Genomic DNA, 25,182 nt, shown 5'->3' with positions numbered 1-25,182 from the left:
TCAACCCTGGGGCCGAGTGGCGGGTTCTACCGCCCTCAGCGTGGTGGCCGCGTTAAGATGGCGGCACTCGGTTCCCCCCTCGGGCGGTGCGACGGGCGGCCCTCGCCCCCCAACATGGCGCTGTCTCCCCCCCAACATGGCGCTGTCTCCTCCCCTCCCCCCAACATGGCGGCCGCTCCTCAGCGCCCCAAGATGGCGGCGCGGCGCCTGCGCGCGGCCTCCGCGGTGCTTCCGCTTCCTGAGGAGCCGCAACGGGACGGAACGCGGCGGGGTCAGCGGGCGCTGCGCCGCCTTCAGCCGCTTTCCTCCCCTCCGCAGGTGGGTGGTGGGATGGCGCTGTCGCTGAAGATGCTGCCCTGCAAGAAGAGGAGAGCGGCGTCCGCGGGGCCGCACAGCCCGCGGGAGAGGAGCGGCAGCGGGGAGGACGGGGAACCGCCACCGCCGCAACCACCGCCGCCTCCCGCAGCCGTCTCCTCACCGACGTCCGCCGCCGTGTGGAGAACCCCAGCGGAGGCGCTGCCCAGAGGCGGGAGGCGGCCTCCTCAGGAGGGGAACGAGGGCCGGCCCGGCGCCGCGGAGCCTTGCGCTGCTCCCCCGGAGAGCGGGGAGGAAGCGAAGCGGCTGGAAGGGGGGAAGGAAGGTGAGGAGGTGCCGAAAGGTGGGGGGTCCGCGGGGCTGCTCGGTGTGAGGCCTCGGCCGCGAGAGAGAGCCGGGAGACCTCCTCGTCTCTGCCCGCGCTTTGCTTTTGTCCTCCTTCGCGCTGCGCTGTGGCAGCTGTCCGGTTGTTTCTGTCTCAAAAGTTGTTTTTGTCCCTGAAAATGTCTGAAAGCGAATGGGGAACGGCAGCAGCTCCACCGCACAGAGCTTCTCCAGACCTCCAAGCTCTCTGCTCTGCAGACCCCGCACTTCCCCGGGCCCGTGTTTGGGTTTCCTCTCCTACGGACCTCGGGTAGCAGTTGCACCCTATAATAACTTCCAAAAAAGAGATTTTCTGTGCTGTGTGCAGTGCGTGACTTAGAGGCGGCTGTCCAAAACTCAGCTTGGGGCAGCTGTCTCGCCTTTTGTTTTTCAAAATAAATGGTCTGTGATGAACAGCGAGGCAGTGCTCGTCTGACAGAGGGCTCTTTTTGCCTCTCAGACGGTATGGAGCATTCTAGGGAGCAGTGAGCTCAGCTGCTATGAGCTCTGAGGGGCATTTCTGGTTATGGCGGTGCTGTTTTGTATCTGCAGTCTTTGTATGCTGACATAAATGCTTGGCATCTGCTTTCCCACAATGACTGTTCTGTTGTTTTCTTGCCCTGTCATACATTTCTGCCTCTGGCTTCAGTGAGGGTGAGGATCTGAGCCCCAAAAGAAAAGGAATTGGAGCTGTTGGTTTCTAATCTGCTCCTGAACTGATGGTAGCTCCGACACAGAGCTGTTCTGTGGGAGGTTTATCACACACGCACACGTTTCCCATTCTGCCTCCAGGTGTTCAGAAAGCTCCAGCTGCTCGTTGTAAGTTCATCTGCTGCAAAACCTGACAGTGCTCTCTTATTACCTTGTGCAAAGCATTGTCCTCACTTTTGCTGCTCTGTGTGTAGCTCTCTGGTTGGACTGAGAGCTGCTTTCACACTGGGGGTGGCACGGCAGTCAGCTCACAGCTGCTGTCCCTTGTAAGTCCCAGAGCTGTGCAGGACAGCAATGGCAGGGGAATGGCATCGACCCTTCCAGCAGCAGAATAACCTTAAATGAGCCCAGGGGTGGCTGAGGTTGCAGTCAGCTGTGCTGTTCTGGCTGCCAGCATGCTGTGCTGGCTGGTGGAGTGCCTGCCCCTCACTGTTACTTCCCATTGGTGCAGCTGTTTGTTAACATGCTTAAGGCCCCTGTTTAAGGCAGGGAAAAAGACAGATGGCTGGAGGTGAGGCTCGCTTTGCTTGGTGTGTTTCTGGCAGGAGAAATCATGTGCTGCTGAAGCACTTGGTCGTTTTCACTGCCTGGATGGCAGAGCGTGACTCAGTACTTTGATTTAATGGATTTGAATGGGTTCTGATGAACTTTCTTAATGTAGTGGCCTGTTAACCTTGCTCACCTGTCTCTGTGTCTGACTGCAACCTGGTGAACACTGTTCACAGGGAAAACTCCTAAGCTGCATGTGGAGGCAGAAGCAAATGTGCAGAGAGATCTGTGTCTGACCGACAGCCCGTCTGCAGTGCAGGAATCTCCATCGAGGAGCAATTTGCAGCTAGCTGTTAGAAGTCCTGCTGCAATGAAGCTGTTGAAGAGCACCAGACCTGGTGAGTGGCCCCAGCAGAATAATGGGGAAAAGGAGTGTTTGGGGGAATTTGTTCCTATGGGTAAGTTTTATGCAAGGAACAGACTTGATGTGATGGACACAGAACTTTGGAGGCACGTATGCCATGCTGAGGGCTTTTCAAGTGCAGTGTTTTTTTAGTCTTTCATCCCATGCTGTAACTGTAACTCACTGTGGCTGAACTGTAACTCAGTGGCTAAATAAACCACAGGCGTTCAAGTGAAACCTGCTGGAGATGATCTCTGCGTTTTTCAGTTACTGAAAGTACTGTTTTCCTTCAGAGGAAGTTTCGATTGCTTTCTTTTCCCCGTGTCAGCAAAACACCACCACTTGGGAAGCATTTTAAGTCCTGGAAATTGTAAGCTGCTCTTGCTGTATTGTGTCTGGAAGTTCTGATTGTTTTAATCTTGACTGCGTGCTTGAAACAGCTCCTCCTGGAAGAGCATTAAAGGGCTGCTGAGACACGCCGTAAAATCAGATGTAGAAATGTCAAATGCATCGCCTGTATTTGCTTGACTGGTGTGACTCAGTGAGCTCCTACGGAATTGGGATCCTCTGTTGGAGTTCTTATGGCCATTTGGAAGATTTCATCATCAGCTGCTGGCAAGCTGCTGCCGCTTCGTTATCTACAGGATTAGTGGGCTTTGTTTCTTTTGTAAGTCGTGCTGTCTGAAGCATCCAATTTTGTTGTTAATTTTCAGAGGAGCAAGATGGAGAAGATATTGAGAGGAGGAAGAGGAGGAGGAAGGCCAACAAACGGAAAAGGGAAGGGAAAAGTCAAGAAGAAGAGAGGTCTCTGTCTTGTGATATCAAGCTAGACGATACCCTCGATCGCACCTTAGAAGATGGTGCCAAACAGCATAACCTGACAGTGGTCAATGTGAGAAATATCCTGCATGTGAGTGCCTGCAATTACTGTGCATTCATTATTTCTGCCTCACGATTCCAACTTTCATCGTGAAGCTGCATCTTTTGGACAAACAGAATGTGAAGGTGACCTTTCTTTTTTTCGGTGTGTGTTCCTGTAGGAGGTGATCACCAACGAGCATGTGGTTGCCATGATGAAAGCAGCAATCAGTGAAACAGAGGATATACCTTTGTTTGTAAGTAAAGAGCTTTTCCAGTTGTGTTTTTTTTTTTCTCTTGGTTTACCCAACACACAAATTCTCCAGCCTACCCTCTTGATTTATGGTGTAGAGAGGGTGGGTAGAATCATCTCTTCCATTTCACTACCAGGTTTGGCACCTGGGTGAAGCAAATCACATCTGTGAGCATGAATTATGGAACCAAGTTATTGAATTATTTTTACTTCACTCAGATCGTGTCTAAAAAGCAATGAATTCAAGGGAGAAAAGTCCTGTAGTTAATAATTGCTGGGGTAAAGTTTGCAGTTGAAGGAGCTGAACACAGATGGTGGCTTTCTGTTTTAAACCTAGGAACCCAAAATGACTCGTTCCAAACTGAAGGAGGTTGTGGAGAAGGGAGTGGTAAGTTCATCAGCTGCTTTAATTATTACACCTGATGCCTTTGGTTGGTGGGACTTCTAAAGGAAGTGTCGGGGGTGCTTTCCAAATTGGGCTGACATAGAAGTTCTGTGTGCGTGTTTTTTGATGCAACTTTGTGAAACCAATTCATTTTAGATGAGCAGAGTCAGGTCAGAATCGTATAAATATATAGAATAAAATAAGTTGTATACAGTATATAGATGTAAGTTGTTGCCTGCAGAGATTCCAGAGGTGGTTTATAAAGCATTTGTTGTTATAAAGCATATGAAATCTGTTGTTATTTGGCTGCGATGGAGAGCGAGACCCCAGCTCAGTTACTCACCTGATGTAATTGGTTGAATAAGGGGTGTTTTTTCTCTCTTCAGGTGATTCCAACGTGGAATATTTCTCCAATTAAGAAGGCAAATGAGGTAAAGGTAAGTGAACTACTGCTGGCAAGTTGCAGTCTGCGCTGAGGCTTAGCAGGGAACCTTTTGGCTGGCCTCTAGGATGCTGTTAGAAAGATTCATCTGATAGCATCGGAGTGCAGTGCTTTCCCTTGCCTGTTAAAAGCTGCCACGTTTCTTCTGTTGTACTGCAGCCACCTCAGTTTGTGGACATCCCTCTTGAGGAGGATGATTCGTCTGATGAAGAATACCAGCCTGATGATGAAGATGAAGATGAGACTGCAGAAGAGGTGAATGTCACTTGTGCTAAGACCTGTTCAGCATGCTGTTGTCTGCATCACTGAGGCTGCAGAACGTTCTGTTTTACCAAGTGAATGCTTGTAAATTACCAGGACCTTCTAGTAATCTCTCTTGAATTCTGTATTATTCCCTTGGGTAAAAAAAAAAATCTTTGGGAAAATTAGTTGAAGTGAGGTTTGATTGTGGCATGACTGATTGCATTCTGTATCTCTTGCACGACAGAGCTTACTGGAAAGCGATGTGGAGAGCACTGCTTCCTCTCCTCGGGGAGCAAAGCGGTCCCGGACACAGCGATCATCTGATGAAGAGGGAGGAGCACTCTGTGAGGTGAGCTTACGAGAGAGTTGCTGCCTTTTTTAGAAAGAGCCTTCAGTTATTATTCCTGAATTATGAACGGAAAAGCAAAATTACATCCCTTACCTACCCTGCATACCGGAGCCTTAAGCCGTGGTGGCGTTACAGGTGCTGTGTAGATTTGGGGTCCCACTGCAATGGTTCCTGCATGAGGAACTCCCCCTCTACTCAGCTCTTGTGGAGTCCCATCTGCAGTACTGCATCCAGGCCTGGGGCCTCCAGTACAAGAAGGATGTGGAGCTCTTGGAGCGGGTCCAGAGGGGGCCACTAAGATGTGGAGGGCTGGAGCAGCTCTCCTATGAGGAAAGGTTGAGGGAGCTGGGCTTGTTTAGCTTGGAGAAGAGAAGGCTCCAAGGAGATTTCATTGTGGCCTTCCAGTGCTTGAAGGGAGCAGATAAACAGGAGGGGAACGGCTGTTTGTGAGGGTGGATGGTGATGGGACAAGGGGGAATGGGTGTAAAGTGAGACAGGGGAGGTTGAGGTTGGATATGAGGAGGAAGTTTTCCATCCAGAGGGCGGTGAGGCACTGGCACAGGTTGCCCAAGGAGGCTGTGGATGCCCCAGCCCTGCAGGCATTGGAGGCCAGGCTGAATGAGGCTCTGGGCAGCCTGGGCTGCTGGTTGGAGACCTGCACACAGCAGGGTTGGAACCAGATGAGCACTGTGGGCCTTTTTAAGCCAGGCCGTTCTGTGATAAGCAGATAAATGCAACCTTGGCAGAAAAAAGCTTTGTCTAAAATAGAAGTGCTTAAAAAAGGTCCTGGCAATGGGAGCAGTCTGCTCTTCTTCAGATAATCATTATTCCTCTGATTCTTTTTGGGAAGAGTGCGGGGAGTAAGGCTTTCTGTGCTTGGCTCTGGGGGGAATATTTACAATGTGGTAGGGACTGGGTATCAGCAGACCTGCATCAGCAACAAGCTGTGAGACCTGAAGCATCTCCCGTGTTTCTGTTGTGCTAAACTGTGCTCAAACAGGAATAAAAACCCAACAACTTATTTTGTCCTAGGAAATCTGTTCTAAATGACTCCTTTTAACGCAGAGGCCTTTTTAATTAGGTGGAGAAGGTTCCTACGCCTGTTGTTAGGCATATTAGTGCTGAAGTAGTTCCCATGGGACCTCCACCTCCTCCTAAACCAAAGCAAAGCAAAGACAGCACGTTCATGGAGAAGCTGCATGCAGTGGATGAGGAACTGGCTTCCAGCCCGGTGTGCATGGACTCCTACCAGGTACCCTATTTTGGGATGCTATGGGAGTATTTTTTCCTTTTGAATGAAGATTTGCTTAAAAAAAAAAAAAAAAAAAAAGAGGAGGCTCTCTGGTGTTCTCTGCTATTTTTACTGCATTCTGCTCCCAGTTTGTACATTTAAACAGGTGAATGTGTTTGGTGTGTAGGACAGGAGCTGTGTGAAAGTGGTGGCAGCTGTTAGCAAAGCACTATTAATGACACCCTTCTCATTTCTTGTCTCAGAACCTGCACGCAAGCTTCTCATTTTCATTCTTTTTTACTGTTAAATATAAATCTGTGCCAGGTCAGAATGCTATGAATACACAGGGAAGCTCGCTTGTAAAGGGCAGTGCTATTTTGTATTGAAAAAAATACTGCTGTACTGTGCAGGGGTGAGGAGTGATGAAGAAACAGGGCTGTGGTGCAGCTTCAGGTTGATGACAGGGGGTGGGAAGGGAGAGCAGAGTGGGATGTGTGTGGAGGAGCATTGCAACAGTGTATTTACAAAGGCTAGCAACTGAATAGCAAGAGTAATAAAAGCTTTCTGATACTTCTGGTATTGGATTCTTCTTACTGTGACGAAAATCTCGGTGTCAGGGAAGCAGTCATTCCTTCATGCTTTTCCCAACTCTTCAGCCTCTGGAAGACAGCCTCATTGCCTTCAGAACCCGATCCAAGAGACCCCTGAAGGATGTTCCCCTTGGTCAGCTGGAGGCTGAGCTCCGAGCCCCAGATATCACACCTGACATGTACGATCCCAACACTGCAGATGATGAAGAGTGGAAGAGGTGGCTTGGAGGGCTCATGAACGATGATGTGGAGAATGAAGGTGGGTACAGCGTGTTGTGGAACTGATGGAGCCTGAGGTTTTTTTTTTCTTCTTCTTCTTCTTGATTGCTTTTTCCTTCTGTTGTTCGTGATCTTGGCTGCAGCCGTTGTCTGGTTCTGTAACACGTGTTGTACGCCCTGATTTGGTCCTGGGGCAGAGTCCTGACATGTCACAACATACTTCCTATTAGATGAATTAGACGATGATGATGACCCCGAGTACAACTTCCTGGAAGATCTGGATGAGCCAGACACAGAGGACTTCAGAAATGATCGTGCTGTGAGAATTACCAGTGAGTCCTTTGGGAATCCTGCTGCCTTTCCTGTTAGGATTAGTAATTTGTCTTGAAAAGTATTCTGTTGCAAAAGCTTTGCAGTGTAGGCTAATAAGTACAAAAAGTAAGAGAAAAAGAACATCCTGCATACTGATTTGACAAGCTTTTCTATGCACAACTGCCTTTCCCTGAATACATGGAGTTATCTAGCCAGAACTGCTGTGCTGTCAGATACAAGTTGCTGATCAGTGTTGAGCTCAGGCACTGGTTGAGCAGGGAGGCTGTGCAGCCCTTGGAGATGCTCAGAAGCCACCTGGGTGTTGTGTTGAGCAAACAGCTGTAGGTGACTCTGCTTCAGGAGCAGATGGCATCCAGAGGTCGCTTCCAACCTCAGCCATTCTGTGTGTATCAGAGGCCATTCCTTCTTGGGCCTCTTTGTTTCCCAGAGGAGGGTGGTTGTGCTTTGCAGGAGAGATTCATTCATGAATTCATTCATGGCTTGACATTGTGACAGGATTGCCAGGTGTCTTGCAGGAGGGAATCTTCAAACTTCTTTTTAATTTTGCTTGCAGAAAAGGAAGTGAATGAGCTGATGGAGGAGCTGTTTGAGACAGTAAGTGGTAGCACTGAAGAACAGACCGTTCTCAAGTCTGGCATGAAAACTCTACAGTCGTAAGAGGGTTCTCTGTAAGATGTTCCATGCTGAATATGTGCAAAAATCTGTCACAGAAGTGTGATTTGTAACCCTGGGAAGGAACTTGTGTAGCTCCAGAAACCTCTGCAGAGATGAATGTGTGCTCAGAGGGACGCCGTGGGCTTTGTGAGCTGCGAGCACTGTGGTAAATGTCGTTCTTAAGCTTTCTTTTGCTGACTGTTACTGTGTGCTTGTTGGCAGTTTCAGGATGAGATGGGTTTCTCAAACATGGAAGATGAAGGCCCGGAAGATGAAGACAACATCACAGAGTCACGGCCAAATTTTAATACGCCGCAGGCACTGAGGTGAGACCATCTGTTTGTTGTCATAGGACTCATTATTAGTAATTGCTGTGGCAAAAAGCCCACCATCAAAGCTGCCAAAGCCCACCATCACCTGCAGCTGCGCTGTGCCATCCACCAAGGGGACGATGACTCTTCAGCAAAGGCCATTACTTTGAAGGATGTACTCCTTTTTTTTTTCCCTATGATATTGAAAACTGGTTTGAGTAAGTGTGGGGTTTTATCTTTTAAGCAGGTAACTTGAATGTAATAGTAGCATTTCCTAAGGAAAAGAATGCATAAAACTGCTGAGGCTCAGGTCTGAAAAGGCTGAAGTGTGCAAATAAACTTCTGGTGGTTTTTGGTGGGAGTGACACTTGTAGCTCAGGGGAAAAAGGCTCTGAAGTGTTTCTTTCTGGGCAATATCAGTTTGTTTAAGAAATCACAGAAACTGCCTAAAGGTTAACTGCAATAAGGGTGGTGTCTCCTTATTTATGGGGCAGATCAGCTCCAGATGAAGCTGTATCTGTTTGGGAAAGGAGCTAAAATGAAGGCTGGAGTTTCTCGATACTCTTCTCTGGATGAGCAGTACCAGAGGAGAGCTCAGCAATTCTTAAACCAGCTACAGAGCAAAACATTCTAATTGAATACAGGTGATTATTGGTCGTGTGCTTATATTTTTGGTCTGCCTGGTCTCAAACAGGTTTGAAGAGCCTTTGGCCAATTTACTGAATGAGCAGCACCGCACTGTGAAGGAGCAGCTTGAGCAGTTGAGAATGAAGAAGTCATCTATCAAGCCACCACAAGAGGCAGAGAAATCAAAGCCTCAGAATGAGAAGCCTCTCCAGAGCCTTGTTCTGGACTGTGCACAAAGGAAGAGGCTGCAGCAACAAATGCAGCAGGTAATAAAATATTATCAGGCTTGACCTAATGAATATTCCCTGTGTGCTGCCTTGGGTGGAGGGAAGCCAATGGTACAGCAAACAGTGTGATGCATTTCATTCTATAAATTAATTTAAAAAATATCATTTGAAGTTGGATCTTAAGTAGGTATTCAAGTTTTCTCTCCAGTTTCCTGTTGTTTAAAGGCTTTTTTTTGAGGTCTGCCTGTTCTGCTTATTATTGTTTGTTTGTGGTTCTCAGGAGGTATTTCTTGCTCCTTTCTGTTATGCTTTTGGGTTTCTTGGGTTACTGGCACGCTGACAATCCCTGTTTGTCTCATTTTATTTTACAAGCACGTTCAGCTTCTGACTCAAATCCATCTTCTTGCAAGTTCCAACCCTGCTTTAAGTTCAGAAGCAAGTACCACGAAGATGTTTTTGGTAAGGATATGTCTAGAAACAGAGCTGCACCACTCGTAATGGTGGATGGTCACTGGAGATGTTTAGAGAGCTCGATTAGTTTAATTGATCCCATTAAATTGAGGGAGATCACCTCTCAGGAAAGGGGTGATTTGTTAGCTGATCAGTGGGCTCAGTACTTGAAATAATTCCCACTGTGCTGAGAGCAGTGCTTTGGGCTGGCTGTAGTTTGTGCTGTTTCCTTCCTTTCAGTGTAGTTTTGTGCTGTTTCCTTGGAAACAGAAAACAAAGCTCAACAAATACAACTGTTGTAATTAGTGAACTTTTAGTGACCTTGAAAGATTCCAGGAAGTTGGGGATTTCACGTGGTCAGACAGAGCTAAGTATTAACAAACAGCTGAGATTCGTGGAGTTGAAAAACAGGACAGAAAATCCATAGCAGTGCATTTTCTATGCCTGCCACTCGGCCAGCTGTTACTGGTTGCAATGGTTGCAGTGACACAAGTGCTCTTCAAAATGCCTTTGGAGACTCTTTGAAATCTTTTCTTGATTTGTGTGGCTCTGCAGAACGAGCTGGGGAACTTTGCTCAGAGCTCCACGCTCCTTCGTCAGTCGTTCTACCCGAAGTTTCAGACAATGTTCCAGCCCTGTAACTTGAAGGGAGCCTTGCAGCTCGTTGAGGATTTCCATGCCCAAGTTCAGGTTGACTGCAGCCCTCGCAAAGCCACAAAGAAGAGCGGTATGTGTGTGAGAGGGGGAGGTGATGGGGGGTTCAGGGTGGGAATTGCACACTGCTGGAATGAGGCGAAGCCCAGACGGTTGGAAGTGGAAATTTCTTTGATAATTTTCTTATATCCATCCTTAAGGCATGGCCTTAATTTTGTTTGACTGTCTTTCCACTCTGTAAACTTGTAACCCGGTGAAGCGTGTGATGAGAGTTGTTGACTTCTGTTCAGCTTCGTCATCCTGCTACTTGTTGTTCTGTAGATGATGTTTATGAGCTGCAGAGCTCCATCAGGAAAGCTGTGAAACTGGAAATAATTCCAGATGTGTTGCTGAACACACATAACATTGAATTCCCTTTCAAAGCAGAAGCTGGGCAACGTGCAAATTCTGAAAACTGGGGGGAAGTAACACTTTTTTTGAGCGGAAGTGGAAAGGTCCACGGAAAGGAATAACAGAAACACTCTTTTCAAGAAGTCAGTAGTGAGTAGCAGCGTTTGCCATTTGTGCTTATCTCCTCACAGCCAATGATTTTCCGTGTTTGCCAAAGCAAGTGGCGTGGATTTTGGCAACGAGGAGAGTCTTTATGTATCCAGAGCTACTGCCAGTATGCTCCTTGAAAGCAAATCCTCCTCGGGACAAGATTATCTTCACCAAGGCAGAGGACAAGTAAGTGCTTAGAATTACTGACCAGCACAAACACGTGTGAGCTTTCTTTGTGTGGAGAGTTGCCAGGTTGCAAACTGAAGGATACCTGTGTGTGTGGAGCAACACATCCAAATAGCATTCCAGAGTACAGTTAAAAGACTGTTTTTCTTTCTTTCTTCTCCTTCCTTCTTCAGTTTATTAGCTTTGGGTCTGAAACACTTTGAAGGAACAGAGTTTCCAAAGCCTTTGATCAGCAAGTATCTCTTGCCAACAAAAACTGCCCACCAGCTGACGGTGCGAATCAAGAATCTCAATATGAATCGAGCCCCAGACAACATCATCAGAGTAAGTGACGGGTGATGGGTCGGGGTCTTCCAGATTCGGTTCCCATTTGGTGTGCAGTCGAGGTGCTGGTTGCTCTGAGGACCTTTTTGTGTACGTGCTGACAGTTTCCTAAGGGCAAACATGGCTGTGTTCAGCTTTTATTATGACTGTTACGTCTATGTACCTTTCTGTAGTGGTTTTAGTTGTTTAATTCCAATGAACGCTTTTGCTCAGCGCAGTTCTTAGCCTGTTATCAGTTATCAGCCAGGTGTGCTGACCACAGCTGCCTTGCATTTCTCTGCATAGCACTATAAAAAGACGAAGCAGTTGCCTGTTCTGTTCAAGTGCTGTGATGAAATCCAGCCTAATGAGTGGAAGCCACCTGTGGAAAGGGAAGAGCATCGCCTGCCGTTTTGGCTAAAGGTACAATTTCTGCTGCTGCTTCTACAGTGAAGTTTGAGGGTAGGAAGAGCCTCTGGATGGACTGAAAGCCACTTGTTTTTTGTTTAATTTTTTAGGCAAGCTTGCCTTCCATTCAGGGGGAATTGAAGCAATTAGCAGAAGATGCCAGGGAGGTGCCAGGCTCAACTGGTGAGGAATCAGACCTCTTGGGCACAGAAAAGGAATCTTCAGACACAGAATGTGGTGAAAAATACCCTCTCCTCATGCCGAAAGGACTGGTCCTGACCTTGAAGCCTCTTGCCAATCGATTCTCTAGGAGAGCATGGAGAAGACAGAAGTCTTCAGCCCTGAAGCCTGTCCTCATTCGACCGAGTCCTTGCCTGCAGCCCGGTTCCAACACCGTTAACATTCAGAAAACTGTGAAGTTATCCCAGTCAGAAGCTCCTCCTGGCAAAGTGATGGTTCAGATTCCTCAGTTAATCCAACCAGCCACGGTTGTGCAGACAGTTCCAGGAGTGCAGCCTCTGAATGTGCCAGCAGTGGTAGGAAGTGGGGATGGCTTGGAATTTCAGAGCGTGCTCTCGGCTTCGCATCCAGACTCCAGGCAAGGTTTCTCAGGTGCTGTGCCACCAGCTCTGGTGTCCTCAAATCCAGTCACTTTTCAGCCCAAATTGATGTTACCTGATTTGAGTGGAACAAAAATACGCAAACCTTGTGTTCGTAAGGGATACCAAAAGAAGAAAGGGACAAAAGCTGCCCCACTGCTAAAGGCTCCCCCTTTGATTCAGCCATCTCCTGTCATCCTCACTGTGCCTGCTACCACGGTGAAAGTGGTGAACATTGGCAACGGCTGCAATATGATTCAGTCCATAAATACAGCCGTTGGTAGAGGCACTCAGGCTATTCCAGTTACAACCTTACTGGTAAATCCTTCCACTTTCCCATGTCCATTAAATCAACCTCTGGTGACGTCTTCAATTCCTTCGTTGATCGTCTCTCCTAACCCTGTTGGTCTTCCTGCATCATCTGCTGTTGAAAGTGAAGAGCAGCTGAATCTGATTCCTTCGTGCTCTGCTGGAAACAGCAAGAATTCCTGTGCTGTGGTGGAGCCCAAGGCTGAACCCCAGGAGCTGTGTGTCCCGTGCTCAGCTGCCTCCCCCAAGAAGGAATGCAGCGCAAACCCCACTGCCTCAAATAGCAGCAGTCAGGAAAAGGTAAACAAGAGTGACTGCTGTAGCTGGACTGTGGTAAAAGTAGAAGAGAACGGTTCAGAGCCGTTGTCTGTGGACCTTTTGCCTCGTTCAGAAGATGCAGATCAAGCTGTGAAAACTGAAGCTGAAGATTCGAGCGATGCTGTCAAGGAAGTAAATCCAGTACAGAAGAGGAATCTGCTGTGTGCTGAGGTCAAGGAGGAGTTCATGCTGGGGCTTGGCCAGGAGCTGAACATGGAGGCTGCGTGCTCATGTGTTAACGAGCTGAAAGAAATTAAAAAGGAGCATGCTTTATGTGAAGAGAAGGGAGAAGAAGAGAGGAGGGCTTTGCAGTCGTCTCCCCGTGATGAAGCACAGAGGGAAGCGGGTGCTGTTGGTGGAGCACAAGCAAGCAGTGAGTCTCCAAAGAATCATTCCTCCACAGCAGATGCTGAAACAGAATTTAGCAGCCCTCTAGGAAGACCAGAGGATTCATCCAGCATGGATGGGCAGTCTGTTGGGACACCCGCTGGCCCTGAAGCTGGAGGAGAAAGGGAAGGGCAGGAGGAGGAAGAGGACGATGACTTTGATGATTTTACACAAGATGAAGATGAGGAAATGTCGTCAGCCTCGGAAGAATCCATCCTTTCAGTGCCTGAACTTCAGGTAAGAGCAAACTAAGCTTTAAAAAATGTTGGTGTTCCAAAGCACCTCATTGAAGTAAGGGAAGATCACAGTTTGCAGCTGATCGAAGGATGGAATGTTAACCACTGTTATCGTAGTACTTGTGCTGGTTGTGGAGAAATGATGCACTGCATTTTTCTGAGGAGGTTTTGAGTCTGAACTTCAAGGAATACTTCGCAAAATCCCAGATTTAAACTCCACTGAGTTGTAGGGACTTTCTCAGGTGAGGCTGTTGGTCCAAAATGCTTTAGTGAAAAGTGGTTTCTGAGACAAAATAAGATCATGGGGGATTGTTTGGCACAGTCCTCCCAAACTTGAAGCTCTTATAAACTTCAGGTTCTGACACTGAGGTTTGTGCAGAACTACACAGAGATGCGTGGTTCTGGTTCTTGTTGAGTGAGCTGGTTGCTGAATGACAGACAGACACTAAAAGAAAATGATTTGGGGTTTTGTCGTTTCTTTCTTAGGAGACGATGGAAAAGCTGACCTGGCTTGCAACAGAGAGACGTTTAAGCCAAGAAGGAGATTCTGAAGAAGAGAATTCTCAGGAAGAGAACTCTGAGCCGGAGGAAGAGGAGGAGGAGGAAGGGGAGGGAATAGAGAGCTCCCAGAAAGACGACGAAGTGTGTGGAGATGTGTCAGAGGAACCGAAATCGGCTTTCACGCTGACCAACATGGCCCCGCAGGTGGAAGCCCACAGAATGCCACCAGGTAAGCTTTGTCAGTTTCTTTTGAGGCAGGCGTGGGGAAACACAACTGCTGCCTGCATGGGAAGTGACAAATGGGGACACTGTGCCACGTCTTTGCCGAGTTGAATTTCGTGCTGCAAAGTCATGCTGGGGAGCAATAAAGGACAGCTGTGTAGCAGCTAAGGTCAGAGAAGGGTTTCTGGCTGTTTCCAGAGATTTTTCTCATTGACTGCTATAAGTAGCTAATTTATGTCATTAGCCTGCCTGCCTAATTGTAGTGGAAATGCTAAATCACAGGTGATTGAGCACCTGGTGGGAAGGCAGGGCTAACACAAGGGAGCTCAGCTGCAAGCAATGTGCCTGAGTGACTGGGAGGGGAAGAGCCAGGAGCCACCTCTTCCCAGACCTCATTTAAGGGTTGGCAGTGGAGGTGAGAGCTCTCTTGCTGGAGGTCTGTGCCTACTGGAGCCCTTCCAAAGGGAAGCAGCTCTTTTCCTTCATGTCTGTGTTTGCTGCTGCTGCTGCTTTTGGGCTTGTTGCCAAAGACTTTGCCACCCCCTCCTGTTGCAGTACTTTCCATTCCCTTATGGCATTATATTAATGGAAAGTATGTTACTCATATGCTTAGAGGAGGGTGTGAACTGATCGCTGTGAAAACCTCAACTCTGAAAAAGCTGCTTCTGTATTGTGGTGTTAGTATAGAGCAGTAGCTGTCTGCCAGCCAAGAGAGTGCATGAGGAATGGGTGTATGGCTGACTTTGTGTTTCTTCCCAGGAGAGAACATGAAAGCCCCTGGGAAAAGCAGGAGCTCTCACAGAGCCAGAAATAAGAGGGGCCGGGCACGTGCAAGCAAAGACACATCAAAGCTGCTCCTCTTGTATGATGAAAACATCCTGGAGAGGGACCCCCTGAGGGAGCAGAAGGATCTGGCGTTTGCACAGGCCTATCTGACCAGGGTAAGGCAGAGCAGTTGTTGGTGTTTGGGGTTACATCAGACTCTCTGAATCCTCAAACACAGTGCAGTTCTGAGCAGCACAACTGCCGTTTCTAGCTGTGGGTGCTGCTGCTGGCCTGGATGGGGCTGCCATTCTTCATAGCACACCACCTGCTGCTCCTTTACTTACCAAATCCTTTGTCTTGGCCCAGGAGTTTTCTTCTTTCTGCTCTTCCTGTTCTCTCCCCTGCTCTGCTCAGGGGAAATGGGGAGAGAGTGACTGTGGGGATGCTGAGCTGTTGTCTGGGATCAACCCAGAACACTGGGCCTGTTTTAAATTCACAATTACACATTCTTGGGTTTGGTTCCCTTCACTCTTGCAAGCAGTCTGCTTTTACCTCTGAAGAAAGAGATTTTGTTGACCCAGCAAAACTGGGAGCATTGTAAGAATGCTGAATAGCAAGAGATCAGAGATTCCTGCATTTGCTTTTTCCTTCCTGGGTGTCATGCAGTCCTATAAAGGTCTGTTGTTCTTTGCAGGTGCGTGAAGCACTGCAGCACATTCCTGGGAAGTATGAAGACTTCCTCCGTGTTATCTACGAGTTTGAGATCAGCATGGACAAGCAGACAGCAGTGGATCTGTATTTCACTTTGCAGAAACTGTTGCATGATTGGCCACAGTTGCTCACAGACTTTGCTGCCTTTCTTTTGCCAGAACAAGCTTTGGAGTGTGGGCTGGTAGGTAGAGTGAAAGAAGCAGACAGCGTGAATGCTTATGGGAGTGAAAGAATGAGGAGTTTTCCCCAGGGCAAGGAAAAACAGGTGGTAAATCACTTGTTTACCTTCTGCTTAATTAGTTGGAATTGAAAAGTCTAGTGTCTGTTATGAGACTTAGCCTGGGTGTGACTGTGCAGAAGCAATCAGCCTTTCCCCCTGGAGTCCCAGAACCTGACCACAAAGAGACATGGGCAGATGCAGCAAGTGGGATGGTTTCCTTGTCTCAGAAGTCAGCCTTCTACTTCTCCCATCACTGAGGCAGAGGTTTCACCCATTAAATTCCTTCTGAGGTTTTTTATTTTCATGAGGGTTGAATCTTTTTTCCTTTGGCTCAGTTTGAGGAGCAACAAGCGTTTGAGAAGAGCCGGAAGTTCCTCAGGCAGCTGGAGATCTGCTTTGCTGAAAATCCTGCCCACCATCAGAAGATCATCAAAGTTCTGCAGAGTTCTGTGGACTGCCTCCCCCAGGAGATTGCAGAGGTAAGGAGGCATCCAGGGATCTTTGAACCCCTGAGAAGCGAGGACAGATCCTCCTCCTCGGTTTCCACATGCAGCATTTTGTAGGGATGTTTCTTTGCTAATTTGGTATCTGCATATGGAATGGAATCTCAAAATATTTCTGAGCTATAACACCAACATGACACAAACTTCCACTCTGGAGTTGTAATAAGCCTTGATGTTCTGCCTGCCCTGAGGAATCCAGCTCAGAAGAATGCGATGGCGTGGAACGAAACGCTCATTTTCTCCTCTATTCTCTCTTTCAGTTGAAGACCCAGATGTGGCAACTGCTGAAAGGACACGACCACCTGCAGGATGAGTTCTCTGTGTTCTTTGACCACTTACGGCCCTCAGCCAGCCGCATGGGGGATTTTGAGGAAATCAACTGGACGGAAGAGAAGGAATACGAGGTGCAGTGATGCTTTCACAGGACCGGGAAAGATAAGAAAATAAAAGAAAAATGTTTGAACCTGAAAGGCTTCAATCATGGCTGCTATCATTGCTCTGTTTCCAGAGCAATGGAGGCAGCAGGGTGGGGTAACAGCTGGCCTGGGGCAAACCTTTAAAAGCTCTTTATACAGCATTTGTCTCTTCTAACACAACTGGGCTGGTGGGGCACTGGAACTGATCTCAGCATTTAGAAATGGAATTTGGTCTTTTGGAGAGCTGTGCTGATAGAGAAGTTCTGTTTTGTTGTTGTTTTCTTTTAGTTTGATGGCTTTGAAGAGGTGTCTTTGCCAGATGTAGAAGAAGAGGATGAACCACCCAAGATTCATTCAGCCCCCAAAAATAAGAAGCGTAAAGAAATGGGAGGCCAGAACAACGACAAGGTGGGCATGGGGCGCCTCATCAATCCTCGTATTTGGACTCTAGGCAAATGCATGTCCACGAAAATAAGTGTCTGTGTAGAGATCTGTCATCTCTGTGCAGTGCACACTGATCAGCTGCAGCCTGTCTGTTTGCAGGAGGCTGAGTGGGGAGATGGGATGAAGGAATGCTCGTGTTCCTGCCATGAAGGCAGCGGTGAACTCAAGCTGAAGAAGAGCAAAAGGAGGAGCTGCAGCCATTGCAGCAGTAAGGTGAGGTGAAGCTGTTGGGGTGGTGGGTGCAGGGGGGAATTCTGCCATGAGCCTCACTGAGAGCTTTTCAGACACAGGTCTGCTGTCTCTGAAGTATCAGAGGGAAGTGTTGGGGAAGAGAGTGCACATATCCAGTCCTGTCTTCCTCTTCAGTATTTGTCTGGCCTTCTCTGGTCTGTCTCCTGCTCACTTTCAATTAGTGCAGCAGAGAAGGGCAAATTTCATCAGTTTTGGTGTTTCTTTGAGTTAAAAATAAGTTTTTTTGTGTGTGTTTCTGAAAGATGCTTCTGTGGCCACTGTGTGAGACCTGTGCCTATTTGTAATGGAAAAGATTTGGCTTCCTGGATGTGAACATATTGCCAAACTGAAGCCTTGGTTGGGATCAAGCAATGCTTTGGAAGCAAAAGCTGAGGTGTTGGGTCTGGTTGGATCCAACACATCTGTAATTAGGTGCCTCTTTACTGATCTGCAGGTGTGTGAAAACAAATTTTATAAAAACAAAGATTCTCAAGAGCTGAGTGCCAGCATTGCTCAGCAAGAATCGAGTCCTCAGCCTGAAGGGAAGGATTCTGGAACATCGAAGGAACCTGCAGAAGAAAACTTGGAGAACAGAGATGAAGGGGAGGATGTCCAGAGCAGAACAAAAACTGTACTGAGGAAAGGGGATCCTCTGCCTGCAGGTGTGTGGATGTCCTGCGTGCAGATGCTCACTAGCATTTACCTCCAAACCTTTTTCCACAGATGAAAACAAGCGTGGAACTTCCTAATGGAGATCTGTTGAGGTGCTTTAAATGTGAATATATCCAAAGCATTCAGTTCAAGCTTTCCTGACTGGAAATATTATCCCTTTTTTAAAGTTATTGATACATTTAAGCTCATTGCCAATGTATCAACTCTGTTCCCAGCACCACTGCTCCATGATACTGCTTTTTTTTTCCCCCCCAGTTTTGATATTAGCACAATAATTCAAAATCAGTCTCCTTAATCCTCCTTTAAATAATCCCCATCACTTTACTCCTATCTCCTTCAGTCCAGCACAGAGAAGGGGAAACAAAATCACTGCAGGATCAACAAACTGAAACAGACTGTCCAAAGCTTAAATACAGGGGTTTAAATTTACTGTGTGGTTTTTTGAGTAGGGCACTGAAAGCATCAACCCCTGGTTCACCTTCAGCTTTGTTCTGGGCAGGGCAATGAAGGTTTTCCATGTGCTCCCTTCCCCACACAGCAGTAGTTGCAGGATCTCACAGTGCTGAAGGAGATGGACTGCAGGGTGCTTTCTTGGAAGTGCAATATGAGTGAAGTGCAGCTGCGTTACAAACTGCTCTCACTTTTTGCTTTATCCTCTAGAATCCAAAAGCCTCTTTAAAACAAATTCATGAAACCTCCAGAAGCTTTTTCATGCAGGAACTGAGCTCAGTTTGGTTTTCTCCCCAGGATCTCACCCAGAAGGAAGAGCAGCCTGCAGCAGGCACACATCTCCAGACAAAGCTGTGCTGCCTGAACGCCGGGTCCAGGAAGGAGCAGTGAGTGCTGCCAAGGACGGTCCCTCCTTCATTGCTGCACCCGGATGGACACGTGTGCAGAAAGCTGCCCCAAAACTACCTCAAGAAAGCAAAGGCAGCCCTCGCAGCGCAGGGGGTGGCAGTGAAGGACTGAAGCAGCAGCAGCAGCAGCACGGAGATGCAGATGCTTCCCTTGAGCTGAGCACAGATCTGCTCTTGGCGTCTCGTTCTGCCACGCTGAAAGGCTCCGTGCGACCCGGCTCCTCCAGGGACAGTTTGTGTCAGGCTGAAGGGCTTCCCTCAGATCCGTCAGATAAGTTTGGTCATCCTTCAAAATTAAGTGCAAGGGAATTTGAGGGAGCACCTTTGGTTCTGGAAGGAAAATCTGAAGCAAAGCAGAGTTGGATAAAACCAGCACTGGGTAAGAGCTGCTGCTCACCGTCCCCCAGTAATTGTGCTTTGGAAGCAGATAAAATGGGCTGCACTGGAAGTGTTCCTGAGAACAGATTAAAGTCAAATGCAAACAACTGCTTCCAGGTGCACCAGCATTCTGAGGAGCTGGAATGTAGAGTGTGCACTGCCTCCCTGGGGCAGAAGGAAGAGGAGCAGCAACAGCAGCGAGTCACGGAAGCAACGGTGTGTGCCAAGAACAGCAAAGTCAGCTCTACTGGGGAGAAGGTTGTTCTCTGGACCAGGTACATCTGCTTGGACTGTGCCTTACATCCTTGCTGTGCTGTTTGGATTTACCCATGGCATTTTGAGAGAGTTCTTTATTTTCATCCTCTTTTCCCATTTTCTTCTGTCCCCCCTCTGCCCTCTTTGATTATTCTTGTCTTGTTTCCTCTGACCACAGCCTACCATAGCCGCTGCCTTTGCTTGTGGCAGTGTAATTGCTGCAGTGCTCCAAGCTGGGGGGGAGGGGAAAAAAAACACCTTTTTCCCTACGAAAAGGTAAAAATGCTAACAGCAGTTCTGCCCAGAGAGATTTCCTCTGGGTAGTAATAGTGAAGGGAAAGGTCTGCTGTGCTGTGTTGAGGTCGTGAAGTTCAGCCTTCACCTGGGAACGGAGCTCTTAGGTTTGTGTTGGCAGCAGCGCTGTCAGCTCATGGCTTTGGCTGCTCTGATAACCATCCTGCTGCTTCACAGGGAGGCAGACAGAGTCATCCTCACCACCTGCCAGGAGAAAGGAGCCCACCTGGAAACCTTCCAGGCCATCTCACAGAAATTGGGCAACAAAACAGCTGCTGAGGTAAGGGGTGTGGGAATGCTGTGTTTGCTGAACGGGGAAAGGGGTTGGGAAGGAAGGAGGGCTGTGGAGCTGCTGTTGAACATGCAGCCAAACTTAATTTTCAACGTGATGCTGCACCAGAGAGTAAGAATCCTCAGCAGAGCAGCTCCACGCTCTCGTTTTAATTTGCCTTTAGGATTTGAGGCTGGGATAAAATCTCATATTTTTATGCTTAAAAAAATACAAATAAAGCCTGACCTTCATACCAAGGAATTTCTACTTGAAACTCCTCTTTCCTGTCGCCTTTCAGGCCCCTGCTCAGTTTGGCTTTCCCTTCTCCCTCAGGTATCCCACAGGTTCAGGGAACTGATGAAGCTGTTCCACACATCCTGTGATGGGAGCTCAGAAGATGAGGAGGATGCAACGAGCACCAGCAATGCAGACCAGCTGTCAGACAAAGACCTCCTGCTTTCTGAGGAGGAACCCGACGACTGAGGCTTTCCTGGCTGCAGCAGGAGAGCTTTTTGCTGCAGCTAACAGAGGAAAAATGCTTCTGCAGGTACTTGGTGGCACCTTTCTTGTGGTTCGCTTGGGTTTCTGCCAAGCAGCACTTTTCCATCTGCATTGAACTAAGGGAACAAAGAGGGAGATCCTCCTTTAGAATCAGTGTGAGGCACTTCAGAAGCAGGATGACAGCAGTGATGGTTCTGTCTGGGGTAAAGATCTGGGCCGTTCTACCTTTGCATGTAAATACTGTATCATAAGATGCCTGTTTTCATGTGGAACACAAGACTTTCTGTAAATTTTTTTCCCTTGTGTTGATTGTATATGGGAAAGTTAACAGAATTCAGATGGTATTTATTGTGTGGTCTGACTCTAAAGCACATGAGTTGGGTGCAAAGTCAAGAAGAGCAGCTTTCCTGCTTGAGAACACAAGTGCAAGTAGACTGCACCACTCCAGCCAGCCTTTTAATCGTCTGAAATAAAGCAAAAGTCGCAGTTGGGCCATTTTCAGAGCCGTTCCCTTTATTCTGAAAGCAATCTCAAGAATCTCCTTCCTTCCCCTGTCTCCTGTAATAAAATCCATCAATCCGAGTCGCTTTCATCCTCAGAGTTACCGCCTTCAAAACCCATTTCGTAGCACTGGGACAGAGTTCTCAGCTCCTGCAAGGCCTCGTGGAAGTCGTCCTCTTCAACTCCTGCAGCAAAGAAGCTGGCACAGCGCCGAGTGCCCAACTTCTGGAGGTCCTTGCAGAGATCAGACAGGAGCGTGCGCAGGGCTGGTGAGGACTGCAGTGATGTCAGCACAGGGATGCTTTCAACAGCTGCAGGAGAAAATGGTTTAAACACAGGAATCAAAACTTGGTTTCCCAGTTCTGCTCCCCAGTGCTGTTGATAAGCAGCCGTTTTGCTTGCACTCGGTGCAGCACAGAGGTTGGCTGCTGCTCATCCTTTCTTGCTCTGCAAACTCAGAAAGGGATCCTGTACCTTTGTTAGACCCTTCTGCCTTACAGGGTTGTTTTCTATTGCACAATAATTGCAAGGGGCCACGTTACCTGCTGCAGAATAACTAGAAAGATCGTCTGGGAGGAAGCCTTGTCTGCTCAGAAGAGAAGAAAAGATGTGGGGATATGGAGGTACAGTAACACACGGCTGCTCGAGAACAAGGGATGCGCTGCCAGGAAGAAGTTGAATGAAGTTACCCCAAACTCTGTCCTCCATTTCCGTGCAGGGATCCCTAAGGAGCCTCTTACCAACCTGAATGCCCCGGGAAACACAGTGTGCAAATAGCACTGCAGCACCTGCTCGGCTGTCTCACAGGCATGGAGCGGAGAAGGCGGCTGCTGTCCTGGGCAGCTGCAGCAGAGAGAACAAATCCAAAGTTTTCAGGGGGATGTGAATGAAGATATTGGTGACTCAGCTGCTTTTTAACTGCTCTGCTATGCAGCCAATAGCAAATGATATCACTGCACTCTGAATCTGACCCACACTCCTGATGGACAGTGAGTGTAAGAGATGATTTCTGACAGACGTGCCAGAAAAAGCTTCGTTGAAGTGTTCATTACCTGGTTGGGTTTTCTTTGCAAATTCCTCTTAGCACAACAGACTGAGCAAAACAGCGGCTGACCTTTTGCTCCCTACACGAGGACAGAAGCTTCCAGGGCACGTCCTGCTGGTGTGCACACAAAGCATCTGGGAGCGAGTGGCCACGCACAGCGGGGAAGGGAACTGCAGCCCACGCAGCCACAACCTGAGTGGAGAGAGGTGACAAATTCAGGGTCTGCATCGTGCTCCTCATAGAATCATAGAATCACCAAGGTTGGAAAAGACCTTCAAGATCATCCAGTCCAACCGTTCCCCCATTCCCAACAGCTCCCACTGAACCACGTCCCTCAACACCACATCCAGCCTTTCCTTCAACACCCCCAGGCTCGGTGACTCCACCACCTCCCTGTGCATCCATTGCAGTGCTGACCACCTTTCTGAACAGTAACACTTCCTCATGTCCAGCCTGAATCTCCCCTGCCGTAGCTTGAAGCCGTTCCCTCTGCTCCTATCACTGATGACACCAGAGCAGAGGCCGACCCCCAGCTCACTGCAGCCTGCCTTCAGGCAGCCATAGAGAGCAATGAGGTCCCCCCTGAGCTCCTCTTCTCCAGGCTGAACATTCCCAGCTCCTTCAGCCTCTCCTCATCAGCCCTGTGTTCCAAACCCCTCACAGCTTTGTTGCCCTCCTTTGAATACATTCCAGGGCCTCAATATCTTTCTTGCAGTGAGGGGCCCAAAACTGGACACTGGACTCATCCTCCTGCCGCGGGTCCCATAGAGCTGAAGGAGTTGGAGGTTGCTGCGTTCACAGCCCTTACCTTTCTCCCAGAGAAACTGAGCATCTCAGCAAGGTGCATCATGGAGCCCGGAGAGGAACAGAGGCGGTACGGAACCGTGAGGGTGTCGAGCGCTGCTGCCAGAACTGCACTGCTGTGGTAGTTGAGGGACGCCTGCAGAAGGGGCACAGGGCAGTGCTGAAGGACGAGGTCAGTCCTTCTGCTCCTTGAGCAACGTGAATAAAAATCAGTGAACTTTGACGTAAAATACAAAAATGGTAAAGCAGCAATTTGGGCTCTGCTAACAAAGGGGAAAAGGCGTTATTGTTTCTGCTGAGCAAACGCTGTCAAATACATCACTGAAACATACACAGCTTCAGTGGTACATCGACTGCTCTTAGGGGAGATGTGGCACGGGACTTACATCGTAGTTTAGGTAGGGGAACGCAACGGGAGGTTGGGGTTTGATTCCTAAACTGCCGCTGAGTGACAGAGGGCAGAAGAGGGAGCTGTGAGCAGAGAGGTGCGCGATGCCGAGGGCTGTGTTCAGCACTCTGTAGAAGTTCTTCTGAGGATCCTGAAGGGGGGGAAATGAAAAAAAGATGCAGACAAATAGCGTAATTTGATGGGACAGAATAGCTTCACCTGTTGTGGTGGGGTTTTTCCCCCTTTACTTACTCCCACGTTAGGAGTGACTGGAGTCAAGCCCCAGGTCAGGATTCCTTTTCTTGAATACTCATCATGCAGCAGTTCTGTCACTTTGGCACCAACTCCAGAGAAGCCATCGTGGAGGTCACAGAGGACCTGAAATCCCTGTGCAAAGTGAGGGCCGGGCTGTGAGCTGCTGCTTAATGCTAAAGCAGGGGAAATGAAACGAGGAGCTCAGACGATGCTGTCACACCTGCAGATAATCACACTCCTCAACAAAGAAGTGCAGGCGATCTTCCAGCTCTTCCATACAGCCAACATCTTGCAGGAGCTTTTCTCCTTGCCCAAAGGCTTCCAGACGACCAGAATCCCTACAAAAGAAAGCAAGCAAGCAGGATCAGCTCTTATTCCACTCTTTCATATTTATGTGAAGGCAAAGTGAAGATCCCTGTTCTGGGTAACAGATCCATGGGCAAAAGGCTGCGTGTCTCTGTGCTCAGCCGTACCCATCGTGGTTGTATTGCTGGAGGACATAAATGCTCCTGGGGTGCAGCTGAACGCTGAGATAATCGGACCAGAGCTGCGTGCTGCTGCCTGGGGCTGCATCTGGGGAGAGAAGGAAGAACCAAGAAAGTCTTTTCCACTCTCAATCTCCCCTCGAATGGAAAAAAGGAGAAAGAAAAGCTCCTCCTGCAGTTGGCTGGGATGGTTGAAGCTCTTCGCTTCTTTTCTACCACTTCTCTATGCGAGGAGATGTTACTCTGTGCCCTCCCTTATGCTGCTGCTGCTTCCGTCTTCACCAACTGAACCAAAGCCGCACGGACAGCGCAAGCCGTGGAACAGAGGCGCACACACCTTGAACGGAAGCGCTGGAGCTGCCGTGTCCATCAGCTGAAGCGTCTCCCTACAGAAAAAGCCCAGCAAGGGCGGTTATGGACGGAAACCTCGCCCGTCCCGCGGCGAGTCCGGAGCCCGGCAGGGAGCGTCGGGGCTGCAGCGCTTCCCCCGCCCGTTCCCCGCCGTTCCCTCACCGGCCGCTGCCCGCGATCCCGCACCTCTGTCCCGGTTCCCGGCTCCGCGTAGTTGGCCACATCCCCGCGCCTGCAAACAACGCACAGTGGCAGCGGCTGCCGGCAGCGCCGCTCCTTCCCGCACCCCCCGCTACTCACCACGCCGCCAGCGGCTCCGGGCGGACCCCGCCGCGCCCCAGCGGGCCCACACCGCCTGCAAGAGACGGCGGTCACCGGGAGCGGGGCGGTCACCGGGAGGGGTCCGCAGCCGCCGTACCTTTCAGCTCCAACGCGATCAGACGCGGCGTGCAGCCCTCCCGCCCGGCCCGCAGCAGCGCGGCGTGGTTCAGTTCGGTGCCCGGCGGGGGGCGGCGCTGCGGGGGAAGGACGGAAAGAACTGAGAGCGGAGCTCCCCGCGCACCGCCCGGCAGCGGCCGCGGCCGCCCGGTCCCACCTGCAGTCCCCACCAGTGGGCGCCCACGCAGCCCGCGTAGTGCCCGAGCTGCAGCGTCACCGCCTCGCCCGCCATCGCGCGCCGCCGCTCTGCACCTTCCTCATTGGCGGCGCCACCGGAAGTA

General features: G+C 49.1%; 2 protein-coding genes across 3 annotated transcripts; one reads left to right on the top strand and one right to left on the bottom strand.

The window, feature by feature from the left end:
* The first annotated feature begins 302 nt into the window (after nucleotides 1-302).
* GON4L (gon-4 like) lies at nucleotides 303-21,225 on the top strand. 2 transcript variants are annotated; one of them, XM_042838477.1, is made up of 31 exons: nucleotides 303-640; nucleotides 2,115-2,276; nucleotides 2,995-3,191; nucleotides 3,322-3,396; nucleotides 3,730-3,780; nucleotides 4,164-4,214; nucleotides 4,379-4,474; nucleotides 4,707-4,811; nucleotides 5,893-6,063; nucleotides 6,699-6,891; nucleotides 7,082-7,183; nucleotides 7,738-7,778; nucleotides 8,061-8,164; nucleotides 8,844-9,042; nucleotides 9,376-9,462; nucleotides 10,009-10,180; nucleotides 10,689-10,833; nucleotides 11,007-11,157; nucleotides 11,443-11,559; nucleotides 11,655-13,394; nucleotides 13,880-14,123; nucleotides 14,876-15,057; nucleotides 15,576-15,773; nucleotides 16,148-16,291; nucleotides 16,576-16,719; nucleotides 17,020-17,139; nucleotides 17,275-17,388; nucleotides 17,861-18,068; nucleotides 18,826-19,588; nucleotides 20,040-20,142; nucleotides 20,467-21,225. In XM_042838477.1, exons 1-31 carry the CDS (start codon nucleotides 331-333, stop codon nucleotides 20,614-20,616), a joined length of 6,639 nt encoding a protein of 2,212 aa, XP_042694411.1. In that variant the 5' UTR covers nucleotides 303-330; the 3' UTR covers nucleotides 20,617-21,225. The 2 variants fall into 2 exon arrangements, with proteins under 2 accessions (XP_042694411.1, XP_042694412.1); XM_042838478.1 differs by lacking the exons at nucleotides 20,040-20,142; nucleotides 20,467-21,225 and having other exon boundaries at nucleotides 305-640; nucleotides 18,826-19,314; nucleotides 19,431-19,535.
* MSTO1 (misato mitochondrial distribution and morphology regulator 1) lies at nucleotides 21,074-25,133 on the bottom strand. The gene is made up of 14 exons (XM_042838479.1): nucleotides 25,059-25,133; nucleotides 24,882-24,978; nucleotides 24,764-24,818; nucleotides 24,626-24,695; nucleotides 24,450-24,498; nucleotides 24,101-24,200; nucleotides 23,848-23,965; nucleotides 23,625-23,759; nucleotides 23,371-23,523; nucleotides 22,989-23,120; nucleotides 22,188-22,372; nucleotides 21,880-21,978; nucleotides 21,678-21,796; nucleotides 21,074-21,446 (listed from the first exon to the last, which is right to left on the bottom strand). Exons 1-14 carry the CDS (start codon nucleotides 25,131-25,133, stop codon nucleotides 21,208-21,210), a joined length of 1,626 nt encoding a protein of 541 aa, XP_042694413.1. The 3' UTR covers nucleotides 21,074-21,207.
* Nucleotides 25,134-25,182: the final 49 nt, after the last annotated feature.

The sequence above is a fragment of the Centrocercus urophasianus genome, unplaced genomic scaffold (genome assembly GCF_019232065.1).
Source record: "Centrocercus urophasianus isolate 14NV4802_14NV808 unplaced genomic scaffold, USGS_Curo_1.0 seq_806, whole genome shotgun sequence".
NCBI lineage: Eukaryota > Metazoa > Chordata > Aves > Galliformes > Phasianidae > Centrocercus > Centrocercus urophasianus.
Note: the sequence above shows the minus strand (reverse complement) of the source record. Positions and strands in the feature narration are given on the sequence as shown.

Excerpts from the sequence above, each read along its gene's own strand:
- MSTO1 (XM_042838479.1), bottom strand. The coding sequence starts at position 25,133 with ATGGCGGGCGAGGCGGTGACGCTGCAGCTCGGGCACTACGCGGGCTGC. Across the intron at positions 24,819-24,881 it reads GATCGCGTTGGAGCTGAAAG|GCGGTGTGGGCCCGCTGGGG; the intron begins GTACGGCGGCTG and ends CGTCTCTTGCAG. Across the intron at positions 23,760-23,847 it reads AGGAGTGTGATTATCTGCAG|GGATTTCAGGTCCTCTGTGA; the intron begins GTGTGACAGCAT and ends CACTTTGCACAG.
- GON4L (XM_042838477.1), top strand. The coding sequence starts at position 331 with ATGGCGCTGTCGCTGAAGATGCTGCCCTGCAAGAAGAGGAGAGCGGCG. Across the intron at positions 7,184-7,737 it reads TCGTGCTGTGAGAATTACCA|AAAAGGAAGTGAATGAGCTG; the intron begins GTGAGTCCTTTG and ends TTTTGCTTGCAG. Across the intron at positions 20,143-20,466 it reads GCAACAAAACAGCTGCTGAG|GTATCCCACAGGTTCAGGGA; the intron begins GTAAGGGGTGTG and ends CTTCTCCCTCAG.